The 14043-nt window shown below is 37.1% G+C and overlaps 2 protein-coding genes across 2 annotated transcripts; both read right to left on the minus strand.

Annotated features, from left to right (window-relative positions):
* Window positions 1-241: 241 nt before the first annotated feature.
* Window positions 242-3174, minus strand: LOC144476359 (uncharacterized). The gene is made up of 6 exons (XM_078193173.1): window positions 3023-3174; window positions 2795-2939; window positions 1521-1786; window positions 1174-1415; window positions 366-613; window positions 242-308 (listed from the first exon to the last, which is right to left on the minus strand). The coding sequence occupies exons 1-6, from the start codon at window positions 3172-3174 to the stop codon at window positions 267-269; spliced, it is 1095 nt and encodes a 364-aa protein (XP_078049299.1). The 3' UTR covers window positions 242-266.
* A 2836-nt stretch (window positions 3175-6010) lies between these two features.
* Window positions 6011-14017, minus strand: LOC144476271 (uncharacterized). Its single transcript, XM_078192980.1, has 3 exons — window positions 13831-14017; window positions 11385-11586; window positions 6011-6152 (listed from the first exon to the last, which is right to left on the minus strand). Exons 1-3 carry the CDS (start codon window positions 14015-14017, stop codon window positions 6011-6013), a joined length of 531 nt encoding a protein of 176 aa, XP_078049106.1.
* Between the last annotated feature and the right edge of the window lie 26 nt (window positions 14018-14043).

The raw sequence follows: 14043 nt of genomic DNA on the forward strand, positions 1-14043 counted from the left end.
TTAACAATGTCAATATATTACTTTTGATTTACTAAATCTATTTTCGATGTATCTATTAAGTCATTAAGTCATCTTATTTTTTACGGTACACGCAGACAATTTGTATTTTGCATAAATTTGCAGACGAATTATAAATATTATAGACTGTGTAGGAGACGATAAGATAAATCTATATAAATATTGATTAGTATTAACAGCTTTGGGGTGGTTTGTGACGGTGACTAAAATGGAATCTCTTAATTTTCTTACGTCTTTGTTGTAACGATTCAAGGGAATCGCAACCGAGAATATCTTTTACCGTACGACACCTAAAATCAGATAATTGTCACTCGATGTTACCAAATATTTTTAATTCATGCTCTTACCTGAGGGAAAAACGGGACGCGAACACTTTGCCAAACGTTCTCCTCTGACGTCGGTATGTAATTAGGAATATCATTCGTTACAAACTCACTCCTCGGAAACCTTTCGTCTGGGAAAACAATCTCGTTGTTGTCCTTGAAGTCTTCGTTAACTGGGAATTGAACGTCGCTGCCAAAACCTCGTGGCGTGTCGGCATCGATCGACGAACCGGTTATGATTCTCCCTTGCGTTTTAATTACGGGATGATCACCTACAAAAATAAATCAGAAGTAGAGTTTGATTTAGAAATAGAAATTCCTCAAAAATCGCAGGACGGATTAAATTAATCCTTCGCACTCGAATGGCGACTCTGCGGCGCCATTAGAATTGTTTTAACGCGTTTTTGTAGCGATATTTTTAAAGATATCGTCGAAGCTTGGATTTAAAAGATTGTTGAAAGTGTAATTGTTATATGAGTTACAGGACTCAATTCCATATGCATAGAATAAATTTTGTTATGTAAAATAGGAATACAGTAGGTAGAAAAATTATTTTAGATTTGGGGTCGAAGTGGCTGTAAATCTATTATTAAATTAAACAAAATTACCGTAACCGAGTGTACAATAAACGTGAATAATTTTCGAGAAAGGTTTCGAAGATACAACGAAGGAGAAGAAATTTTGATGATTTAATATAAATATTATTATGCTGTTTTATGATCAATATCTTGTTTAAATTGTTCGTATTTATTGTATGTTCCATTTTTAAACAGCTAAATGTAAATAAGCAAATGTGGGGGTAGAATTTTCTCTTTACTCTGTATTGACTTACGTCGCTGATTACGGAAACGATCGAATTCCCCACGTTTCCCGATGTGTATTCTGTTGAAAAGTCGGAAGAACCCTCCGTTATAATTATTCAAGTAATAAATTAGCTGACTGGGGTCCCTTGGACACTTCGGGAATGCCCTGAAGCACGCGACAGAGTCGCCTCTGTTGCTGTAACCGAGAACCATCGCTCTGCCGAAGTTCAAGAAAGGAGAATGGCCCGCGACGTCGATTTTGGTCAGCCATCTGAAAACAGGAACCGGTAGAGGAACATCGAATCTCTGGCTATATCAGCTCGTTTGACGAAGCTGGTAATCCCGAATCACGGTTCGATCGTGGCCGAGAACGTACTCCATGAGAGCGTTTTTGCCGAAGATGTCGAAGAAATTGGAGGTTTGTTTGCTTAAAGATCGCCCGGGAAGTTTTCCGCTCGCCATTTCGCAGAGTATCCTGGGCACGCACTTGTAGTCGTCGTGGCTGGATATGGTGGACAGGGCGTCCAGGAGATTCAGCCGAAATCCAGCCGGAAGATCGAACATTCCACCTGATATTGCCGGATAATTCGATTGGTAGTAGCCAGACGTCGTATCCGCCGGAAAGGAGGCGGTCTGATGCGGCTATAAGTAGAAAAGTTCCCGGAAACTTCGCGTGGGAGCTACTGTCGCGTATTTCGGTACTGCTCCATCAATTTCCTTTCTTTCGCATAGCAAGCGCCCTCGAAAGATTCGGACGCGAGCGATCCGTTTCAATGATTCTCAATTTTTTAAACGACGGTTAGCGAACTATAAATATATTTGTGGCTTATGATGATTAAAATAAAAGAAAAACTTGTCTTATTCGTGTGATGACTTTGCAAGGAAATTTCGACACTAAAATTGATTACTTTCATTAATACCTCGTATTTGTACAGGGTGACTCATTTAAACATATTCCAAATTTGTTCCAGAAGTGTTCCAATTTTAGAGATGAGTAAATTTTTTGCATTGAGGCTGATGGTCATATTTTTGAACATCAACTTTAAATAGATAAGTGCTAACACTGTATTACTAAAATCGTCTAATATAATAACAAATTTATAATTCCATTTGATAAAATAAAATTCATCTTTAAATGCCCCCGACGCGTTCAAAATAATAAAAATATTCGACAGGGTCGATTTAAGTGAGTCATCCTGTATATTTGCGGATCTTTATTAAAAATGAAAGAGATCAACCTTAATCATTAGAAGCATAACCAAAATGAAAACATCTTTCTTTTAATAATTGTTAGGAGTTAAAAACAATGTAACAAGATATTTAAATTCTTCTAACGTCTTTGTAATATTCTATTTGATCTCTTACTTTTTGTCATAAGTCCATAAATTCTACAGTTTTAATATGATCCTATTCCAGTAGAAATTGACTGTCACAATTACTTCAAAATTATTCAAGATCATATTAATAAATTAAAACAAAATTTCTGCCATTATTTAATAAACTAATACCTCTAACATTGCAAAAAAATTTAAATCACCTGGCCCAATTATAAAAAAGTTATTCCGTTTTAATGGGTGTAAAAATACTTTTTACGTCAACTGTATAAACCACTGAGAATATTTATTGAAATTCGCATGATTTTTAACGTACCGGTGATTGTCCCTGGTCCAGCAGACTCGTGAAAATATCAGTGAAAGACATCTGTCTGCCCGTTGACCCGTTCCACTGATTTTTCCTGCCGGTCTGTCCTCCGTTCTCCGGATCGACGAGGCCGCCAGTCAACTGATCGAGACACCTAAGCGACGATACGCGACGACGATAAATTATCCGGCGGTCTGTCCCGTTCCACGATAACAACGATACGATTTTTCTACTCACTGTATCAAATCAGCCGCGCCGTAGTTGTTTCGAGTGCCATCGAAGTCGCAGTAACGAGCGCCATCAATTTCCTGGGCAGACCTTTGAAACTGATCCTCGGCGCGAGCGTCAAAGCGAACAAGGAAACAAATAAGGACGAAGTGGAATATCATCGCGTGACTTCTCTGTTTCAACCGTCGAAATTGGACGTCAATCTTCCGCCACTCCTATTCCACCCTTGTTTCTCGGTTTTACGGCTACCGGGAATCCTGGATACCCGCGTTCTTTCAAGAATCTCGTTTCGGCTCACCGTAACATGCTGCCACGATTTAACGTATCAATTTTAGGAGAAACCGTTCCGATTTCTGCACGAGGAGAAATCTGTCGAACTTTATGCGCTTCGCGGTGATATTTCGCAAAGAAATCGACACCGACGCGAATGAAATTCTCGCGGTGTTAAACGGCGCTAAATTTCTTTGTATTCGGAACGGTCCTATTGGTTTTAAACGCGATTTTGCACGACTGAAACGACGCGGTTTCAAACGACTCGCATGAGTGACTCACTTCGCGGATGATCGTGTCACAGTTCCACGGGCAACTGGAACTTTCTTCGGAGCCTCTCTTCGTACACAAAGTCGGCCGAAGAGGCGTAGGTAGGCGAAACGTCATCGTGAGCTACTCTCACTTCGCGGTCTCACGTGCCTACTTTTTGCTCGCGTTCAGCACAGTTCATTATTATTGTTATTATAATTACATTATTATAATTACAAGCGCAATAATCTGTTCGAAATATATAAGGACGCTGCGCAGCTGCTATTTTATTGGATATGTAATCAGAACTTAAAGTTATTGGAATTAAGGATCTTATTGAAATAAAACGTATGAAAAGCATTATAGGAAAGGATAAGGAAATAAAATAAGAAATACAGTATTTGATACCGAGACACTTAGAGCTGGCGCGACGTAAGTCTAAAAGGAACAAGAAAGAATGATACAGATATTTAGAAAAGAGGAAAGAGAAAGCGCAGGAGTGCAACAAAATTATGAACAAGATTTAAATAACACATACGGAATAACCAAATGCAAACGAGTGAATTGGAGCAAACGAATAAACTAGATAACTATTTCGATAATATACATACGAAATGGTTCAATGCAAGTCCGTCTTTCATTGAAAATGAGTTACCCAGTGCGAATCCATCTTTCTCAAAGAATTTTTCGATCCATTAATCAATACAGTTGGTTTCTGTATAAATAAGCAACAGATAGCAACACTTATATCAATCATGGAATGAATAAAAACAAATTATTTAAAGGGAATTGATTTTCTAAGAAAACAGTGACATTTCCTTTTCATTTCTCTTCTGGATAAGTTCACCTATATGTCAACTTATAATTGTTATCTTTTTATAGCTATTTTGGAGGATATATTGCCATAATGCTAGTAGAATAACTAGACTGTGGATTTTGCAAATCTATGACAAAAATGAGTGGATCTCATTTTAAACAGTGAACAGAATAAAGCGTTTTAAAATGTCGATGTATTAGATCCACAGTCTGATAATAACTGAAAAATATTAATTACAGAATACAAAGTGCAGATAGTATATAAAGCTGACAAGTTGCTATCAGTGGCAGCAATCAATAATTGGAAAAGAATACAGAATTTAAAGAAGTTTACAGATTAAAATAAAGATCAGAATTACTGTTTGACAAGAAATAAATTGTAAACAAATTCTCGAAAAGAAGAAAGAAATTTCCGCACCGTATTTCGGGAATGCAACAAAGAACACACTGTTATAACATGTATATTAAATATGTTTTATTCATTACTGAACACGGAATTGGTAAATGACACAAGTACTCATCGTTGCTCTGGCAGTGTTTGCAGAAATTTCTGGGATATTTTAACGCGATATTGTCTCTTGCTTAATTTTCCATGACGCCTATCTTACGTCTACTTGTTACATAACTGTCTTTCAACATAAATTTCACTACGGGCGAGGCTCGGTTTTAGACTAGCCAATGAATAATTCACCACTTTCTTTTTTAACAGAGTGTGATGTCACTTGAATCTTTCCTTAGGAAAACCGTTGAAATAATGAACTCATCGTGCGCGAATTTTGGACATGTTTTGTGCTTTATACATAATAATATCCACGGGATAACAGTAGAACTGAACTTTGATCATTTTGCAGCTTGACTGCCAAATCAATACGGAAAATCGACGTAGAATATATATTTATAAAGTAACATGTTTTACAAATATTTCGTGGAAAGTAATTTGATACAGTTTTACCCGTTTAACTTTAAATATTTCAAAAAGTCGTCGAGATTTATATATAACAATTATTTCCTAATAATGTTCTATCTAACACGTCTTTTAGAAAATGGCGCGGCATGTATACAATCGCCAGACGGAAGCAGCGAATCGCCAACCGACGTTCAGTGAAGCCACAATCAACGCAATCGTATCTAGACGCTTACATTCGTCGCGCTAACAAGCGACATCGGCGATTCTGTAGTTTCGGCCAGTTACGTATCGCGGAATTACAAATTTCCTCTTTTCAACAAACCGTAGTAACTTACGCGCGGATTGCTACGCGACTAAGGGTTAACGAGCAGAATTTAAGGTGACAGCGAGGGAAATTGGTGAAGAAGCGCGGCCAGAGACGACGGGGATTCAGGTAACGTTAACAGCCTTAAAGGTAACAATTAATTGTACGGCAGCGAGTGGCTGGTATACTAGTATCGCTAAACCGCCGGTCGTTTTTGTTACAGCGGCGACACGGGATCCTCGTTACGCGAAAGGAGGCGAGAAAACACGAATGCCGCGGCGGCTTTTATTCGTCCGAAGGATTAACGGGCGAGAAGGGAACGGAGGCGGCCGTACGGCGATAGGGGAGGGGGGAACTCGCGCGAGGAGTCGCGGAATACGCGTCATCAGGATATTTACAATCTGTACAGGGCTCGGCGTCGGTTTTGTACGACATAAATAGCGGTTTACAGTTAATCCGTGAACGTCCCGTCGTCGCAGCCTCTTCCTCTCTTCGCCAGCTGATGACACAGTCTTGGGCTGCCAATAATGTCGCCCAGGAACACGCTCAATAAATAATTCTCCTTCATCGGATTCGGCGATGATCTGTACTCGCTGCAAAACGAAGAGTTCGCCGCGTTAGTTTTACGAGTCAGCTGCGCGTGCACGCGAGTTTACGGGAAAAGGCGACTAATGATCGGGGTTAAGGACCTAGGCCAGCGATATAAATCCGCTGATTTGACGTACAATTGCACGTCACGGGGCGCGCAGGAGTTATCAAAAAATGAGGGATGACTTTCCGCATCGATGATCTTTGTCTTTTTAATAGAAATTGAAAACTGCTCTAGCGATGTTGCATAGGTTCGGGAATTACGATTTTTCATAATAAAGGGCCTTTCGCGTGATAAAATATAAGTTCAGAATATTTGTGAAAAGTTGTCATTTGCATCGTAATTTGCTAATATTGTGCAAGAGGCTCCGTACAGTTAAAAATTCGAACATTTAACCAGCTATCCGCAGCAGTCTCTTTGAAAAATGCGTAAGATATTGAATTATATAATATATGTTTAATTTTCTTTATATTTTGTTTAAATACAATACGTTTACAAAATATGTAATTTATTGTAAAGGATTCTTTCCTTTCAATTTTTATTTACTTACTTAGCTGTTCTTGTCGAGCTAATTGGCCCGAAGAAAATTAATTGCTTAACGTTTCTCCTTTCATCCATAACTATTTGAATTTTCTTAGCCGACTGTGGACTTTTATGCAAAATAAAAAGTGTTTTTACTAATTACAAAGTGCAGGATCTAGATAGGTATTCCTTTCTATTCCTAATAATTTTAATGAGTTAAGAAGAATACAATAATATTTTAAAATCACTTACACTCTTATATTTCGTATCTGATCTACTCGCTTTTTACATAAATGCATGAAATCTGCAATCTAGTTATTAGCGACGAACATACCTGTAATTGTTGATTATTTCTGAAAGTGACTAAAACGAGTTCCTATTTTACAGTGAAACAGTAGGATGAAAAACGTTTGAAGAAGCAGATACTTAATTCAGTTTAGCATTTAAGTCCGTTCCAGACGTACTTAAAACAGCCCGAATCCCCGGATGACCCTAAATCCGCCCAACTATTCACGCTCTAGCGACGGTGTCCGAGACGGTAGCAGCATAAAATTTACTACAATCAAGGATCTACTAAAAGATTGAGCGTTCACAGATTCGAGAAACCGTGGGGCTAACGAAACCCAATGTTCCGTAGACGTAGCTCGGCCGGAGTAGCCCGACAAAATTCCACGGATTCCCCGATAATTCGTGGGGAACGATTCTGCTGATAAATCGTTAAAAGGTACCGGAGGGGGGCGAAGGTGGCCGTCCTTCTAATGGGCTGCTAGCACTTTCTTCCAATAGGCGAGCTAATAGAAATCCGTGCTACCGTGTCTAGCCCGTTCTCTCCGTAGGCCAACCGGCGAACGAGCTACCACTAAATTCAGTTGCGAGTAACGCCGGGAGCAGATAGCCTTTAATGGCGGCCTCCACGACCGTCCTAATGCATCCTGATAACTCTGTTCCATCGTTTGTCCCTCCGCGGTCCTCATCCTCGCGCCTCTACCGTTTTACGAGCGTCGCGAGCTATCTGCTCGTAGCGTTCGAACGGCTTATCAGCGATTCGACGACGCCGCTTCCGCCCCCCGTCGTAGATGGCCAGCACGCGTCATCGACGACGAAATTCACGTCGGCTAAACGATTCTGTCACCTGCGCGTGCACCCGGATCAAGTGGAGGTTGAACAAGAAGGGATAACGGACGGGGAGACGATGAATTGGAGGTTGCTACTGACAGAAAACTGGTCGTAGGAGTTTAATGGAGCACGGTTCGGGTAGTGGAGGATCGTTCGGCGAAGGTAGCCCTTCCCAGAGTCCTCTTCGAGTGCAGAACGAACGACGCTATGAGATACTGTTGTTGCAAGAAGTATTTGGACACTGAATTTCAGATTTTCGACGAATTATCGACTTTTGAACAAGTGCACGCGAGAATGCTGCAAACTGAAACGTATCCGAGGATATTGGAACATTTTCTATTGTAATGAGTGTACCAGAGATTTAAAGATTGAAGCTATCTTTTTACAATAATACGATTTTCTGTTTTCTAGAGCTTTGAATGAAATTACTGCGATTTTACAGTAACACACGCCGCAATAAATAAATAATTTTTTTCAATGACCAAGAAAATTTACACAAAGTTTCAAGGGTTGTTGTAAAAGGGGAAGGTTCAACCTTCGCATCTATCGTAAATTCAGTCATGACATACATTTTGATGGAAAAGCTTGCCCTTTCGTTTCACACCCACTGTGCCATGTAAAAGCATATCAGGAAAATATGAACGGTGGAGCGTGACTGCAGAGACTTCGTTCAATTCTACTTAAATACAACAGAGCGTTTAATAATTGTGTAATAATTTAGTTTAACATTTCATCACCTAGCGTTATTAATATAACTATATTAATAGGTTATTACTACATTGTAGATTTTATGCATTTATGACAAAAGTGAGTAAGAGGAAAACAAGTAAATTATTTCTTCAAACTATCTAATATCAGTAAATTATTATTTATAGCATCTATAGCATTTAACTCTCGTATGTTCTAATCAAAGTGCAGAGATCCGCAGTGCAATCATTACAAACGATGATATTTTCGTGTTACTCAAGAAATTCGTATTATTTCACCCTGACAACACCCACGGTATGAATATGATTTATAACAGGGTGAGTTTGATTCGTGAAAGGGTGAATTTAATTTGCAAAAGGGTGAATTTTACTTGAAAGGAAGGTGAACATGATGCGTCAAATACCGAATACGGAATACTAAACCTATGGTAATGCATTCGGAAGGGTGACGTTTCTGGAGAGAAAAATTAATCGCATGTTTATGGCTATTGGTATAATTTGGGCGAATCAAAGTTTGCACTCGAGTGATGACTCTGGGGCACCACTAAAATTGATCTATCACGTCTCAAGATAATTTTTATACAAAGTTTCGATTTAAAAAATTGTTACATAGTGAAACTATTGGTATAAATGAAAAGAATCAATATCGTATGCTTAAAAATGCACTTTCTTACATAGAATGGAACTATGAGCCAGAAATTTAATTTCAGATTTACGATTAAAATAGCTTCGAATGCAAGGGGATTAGAAGAAAGAGGGGGCACGGAGGGGAGTTCCACCAGCGGACGGCAAGTCGCACTAATGGGTCAGTGGTTTTCCGCAACATGCTAAGGCGACCCGTTATTCAGCTTCCTATCAATAGTGTTTCGCAAGTAGACCGACCTGGACGAAGGTGGAAAACCAGTCCGCGGTCCGTGAACTTCAGGGTCGAGCTTACGCAACCGATTGCACCGCGTCCGATAAAGATGCGCCTCTACATAAAATGCAACGATGTTTAGAGCATGCTAACGAAATCTCGTAATGGATGCTACTTGTTTTACTGATGCTCTCTTATAATCTATTCACGAAGGTCAAGTAATCCCCATAACTGAATAACTGATAGGACGATTCTTCTATGGTCACCGCATCAGACATTGAATAAAGAATAGTTTTAAGGCGTATAAATATTATTATCACGTTAAATATCGAAAATCGAGTATCAAAATTCCCACAAAATTCTCACAAAATTCTCACAAAATTCTCACAAAATCAAAGGAATTTAATTAACGATACTAAAACTGGAGATTTGAAATTTATTATCGTTGATGTTTTATAACTCTTTTGCATTTGAAACATGTTAATAAAATTCAATTTGTTCGAGTATATTTGTAATAGAAACGAATTTAGAAAATTTGTCAAAAAGTAATGAAAATATGTGTTATGTCGAGTGTTTATTTTTCTATGTACGCAGAAGAGCTTTAACCACAAATCGAATGACTGTGAATTTTTTAATTGAATTTATCTTTTGCCAATCGAGTAAACAAAAATTGAAAAATGATTTAGATCTGAAATTATACAAATAAAAGAATATATTTAGGTATTACTAAGTTAACAAGAAACGCAGAAAAAGACACTCTTCTGATTCATAAACATTTTATAATTGAATGTGTTTTAGTAAGTAGCGTTGAGAATTTTGTTAACTGTTAATACCAGTTGTTGCTAAATATCTGTTACTGTCATATCACGCAGCTAGAGTAAGTAATACCAATAAAGAGTTTGAAAGGTCATTTGTTCAATAAAATGGTAGCAGCAGATTTATTTGCTTGCGTCCTATAAAAACTTTTAAACTCCTCACTATTAATTATTATAAGTATTTTTCATTTCGTACGTTTCCTTACTATTGATTTATATCTTAGATTCTAGTTGGCAGTTTCAATTAATAACGTTTAGTGCATACACTCATTAACGATGAGATTAGTTCATAAATTGTTTTCGACCATTCGATTAAACATATTGTATAATAATGATAATACGATGGTTAATTTTTACCATAGATAGTCAGATCTTGTTTCACTGCTTGTGCTATAGCGAATTTAAAATTGTTTTCAAGTTTCATTACATGCATTCAGTTTTATCTGCCTATAAGAACGCCAGGAAGTTGTGGCTTACAGCAGTTAAAGCTTCTCTAGCGCTGTCTGGAGAGTTTACTATGCAAATTCTTATATGTTGTACTTTTAAACGAAATACGACTAATCTACAATGAGACGCGAAATGACTTGAACGTCTACGAAAATGCAATAACATGATAAGGTGATTAGAATTTTTTTTAGATGATTAAACGACTGAAAACAATGATTAAAGTATCGTTTTTAAATTTCAATAATAAAGAAATTTTTAAATCTCGTTTTTTAACTTTTTTATTCGAGCCTATAAAGGAAATTTAAAAAATGCGTTCTATAATTCTTCTATTATGCCAACAAATTGCAATTTTTGTAAATAATTTTTTAGCTATTGTCTAGTTAACTAATCCCTCTAGCGTACCAGACAAAGTTGCACTTCGCTTGTTCAAAGTATAAAAATTGTTTTTCGTTTTACAACAACCTTCTAATACTTTGATTTTCACTTTTTTGTTCTTTAATTCCTCTAGGAATTAATCTAGCCGGATAACATTTATCTTCTACTACGTATTGTTAAAACTAAAAATATGTCCAGTAGAGTATTTAAAAAGTTATTTTTAAAAAATGGTCTAGATGCAATTATTTCTAAATTATTCGTTCAAGAGGTTGTCGAAATAATTTAACTCTCGAACATTGCAACAAAAGATATGGATAACTTCAATCATCGAAACTTCAGAGCAAAGAGTGTAAAGTGAAGAAATAAGTTATCAGAGGTAAAATTGGTATCTACATTACCTGAAGACAATGTTCCAATCGAGATCACGTTCCTTGCTACGTTCACGCAGCGTGCGAGTCGCATATTTGGCACAAATTCTTTCGTAAATGCAAACGTTGCTGCCGAGCTCAGCTACCAGTTTCCTCTCGACCTGACCAACGTCTAGGATTTCCTCGTCGTGTATCAGAGGCAGGTCTCTCTTCGTTCGACTTGCGTAAGTCCCTGAAAATGAAAGGATCGATTGCCAACGTATTGCTGAATAACTTCTGAGAACTATGAATTCATAATTTACGCTAACTCCTTAAGATTCGTTCTAGTTGTCAATTAACACTAAATGTTAGGTTTACTGGAAGCATCTGCCTGATTTAAAGGACACGTCTCATCAGAAACACTAATATTTTAATATTTTAAATATTTTGAACCGCAAATAATATAAGCCATTACGTATGCAAATTAGCTCTTAAATTACCTTACTAAGTGTATACTTGACGGAAAACAGTGGAGTACATGATAAAATGTTTTATCACATTTTCACAGTTTCGAGTATAAAACTGTAATTAAAAATAAATAGCTACCTTCAACTAAGTAAACTTATAATGATTTTTATTTAATACATTAGCAGAAAGCGGTCATTTTAACGTAAACTTCATTAAAAATTTATTATTTTGAATGTTATAATCAAATTATTCTATTACTTTTTCACTTCTCAGAACATATTTCCGTTCGTAATTTCACATATCTGTCCGAATTGTTATTTAATTGTTTTGATAGGAAATGGAACTCTTTCGACGTCCTCGAGCGGCGAATCTGCATTTAGTCTCCGCTCTAAATGATCTGTGGAATGACCCTCGCACCGTCTATCGGAGTCATCCAATGACAGCAGTCAGTCAGCGTTAATGCATTATGCAGGTTTCAATCTCAACTTTCGCACTGCTTGATCTCTGTCATCAATCTGAGCGACAGTCACCAATCCAATCACTCAAAACTGTTTATATAAGAATCAACGACCCCTTCGATTATTCTTTTAATGAAAATTGACATTCTTAATTCACCTCCATTTGCGTTGGTTCGCCCGAGGTTTATTAAATATCAATCATTCGTTTTTTTTTTTTTATTCAGTTTTAAAACTATCAGATTAACATTCACGACCACGTAATAGCATGAAAGTCTTTCTCTTAACCAATTTCCGTATACCACGATAATACATAAAGGATATTCAGTATATTTAGGATAATTCGAATTCTAACTTTCTTATTACTATATTTCCTAGGGAATATAATTTATATCCTTTACTCGAGTAATATTTTACATCGGGTGTCTCAACTTTATATAAGTTCCAAGTACATAAATAATGCATACTTTTCAAACTTCTTAAAGTTAAATTGCGCGTGTATTATACATATACTATATCTCGAATCAGAGTAAATTGCGCTAAAGAAAGTTTAAGTTTTTATTCATGGCTCTATTTGTAATTTTCCGTTATAGCACTTTAATTAGCTTCAAAATATGTACGATTGAGTATTGCGCGTGGAAGTGTAATCGGACGTCAGGATCGATAAAATCTGTTAATCGCTGCGCACAAATTTCAGTCGGCCGTTTCAATGAATCAATTTAACAGAATCAATTTGAATTCAGGAAACAGCGTGTGTTACGCCTGCATTACACGATATTCCAACGCTTCAGTGGAGAAGTCGCAACAAGTGGAACACTTTCGCTTTCACTGCTCGCCAATTCGATTCACACGCGGAACCACGATGAATTCGGGTTACCTATGCGCCTCGGTTCCGATTCCTTTTCCTGCTTGTAATCAGCGCGCGGCGCTGCCACGACTTTCGAAACATTGCACTTATTCGATCCCTCCTTCCGTTTTGTTACCAGTTATAGCAGTGTACACCTTTCATTTAGAGCGATCAGTAATTCAGTATTGAATTATATTATTTTTATTATAGAATAATTTGTGATGCCTCATTAAATCCAGCACGTGGCCAATAAATTGCACATTGCATGTATTAGTCAATGTTTGTTGAATTACGGAAATGCTTCCAATTTTTATTGTACTTAAACGATTATTCTATTTTTATTCTATTTCGAGTCGTATTAATAAACCCCTTTTAGAACAATTTTTGATATTTAACAAATGAAGGAAGCTAATCTCTGACTGGGTTTAAAAAATCACTTTTGTTTTAATAAAAAGAGTATTCTCATAAAATCTTAAAAAACGTGTTTTTCATCTCTCTTTCATTCGGGATGAGTAACAACAACATCTCTACAACATTTTTCAAAGTTACCATTGTTAATATCGTTGATAATAGTTTGTTGTAAAATATTGTTGTATTAAGTACCAGTTTATCATTGTTAATATTTTAGCATAGTATATCAGTGTATTAAGTACCAAAATTAAGTATGAAAATTCATATCGAAAGAAATCAATAATGGATTATTATTAACATCTGTTGGAAGTCTTACCAGGACTGAGCGAGTACGCTAACTTCTTTACGAAATTAGAGAGCCTCACGGAGGCAATGATCAATGGGAAGCCGACAAGCTGTACAGGAAGTACAAAGGCCGGTTCCTCCGGAGTCGGAGACGCACAAACCAAAGAAAGTGCCAGGAAGTAACATCCCACGAAGACAAACGCGCGGTTCAGTCGCATCGTGGAACGTTATCTATGGAATGTAG

Source organism: Augochlora pura, chromosome 10, assembly GCF_028453695.1.
Source record: "Augochlora pura isolate Apur16 chromosome 10, APUR_v2.2.1, whole genome shotgun sequence".
Classification (NCBI taxonomy): domain Eukaryota; kingdom Metazoa; phylum Arthropoda; class Insecta; order Hymenoptera; family Halictidae; genus Augochlora; species Augochlora pura.

What these genes read in the sequence shown, in the direction of transcription:
- LOC144476271 (XM_078192980.1), bottom strand. Translation starts at nt 14,017, where the DNA reads ATGCGACTGAACCGCGCGTTTGTCTTCGTGGGATGTTACTTCCTGGCA. An exon ending in AGCGTACTCGCTCAGTCCTG is followed by an intron (nt 11,587 to 13,830) that starts GTAAGACTTCCA and finishes TTTCATTTTCAG; the next exon opens with GGACTTACGCAAGTCGAACG. An exon ending in GATTGGAACATTGTCTTCAG is followed by an intron (nt 6,153 to 11,384) that starts GTAATGTAGATA and finishes TTCGTTTTGCAG; the next exon opens with CGAGTACAGATCATCGCCGA.
- LOC144476359 (XM_078193173.1), bottom strand. Translation starts at nt 3,174, where the DNA reads ATGATATTCCACTTCGTCCTTATTTGTTTCCTTGTTCGCTTTGACGCT. An exon ending in TGGACCAGGGACAATCACCG is followed by an intron (nt 1,787 to 2,794) that starts GTACGTTAAAAA and finishes TTCTACTTATAG; the next exon opens with CCGCATCAGACCGCCTCCTT. An exon ending in TCGTTTCCGTAATCAGCGAC is followed by an intron (nt 614 to 1,173) that starts GTAAGTCAATAC and finishes TTATTTTTGTAG; the next exon opens with GTGATCATCCCGTAATTAAA.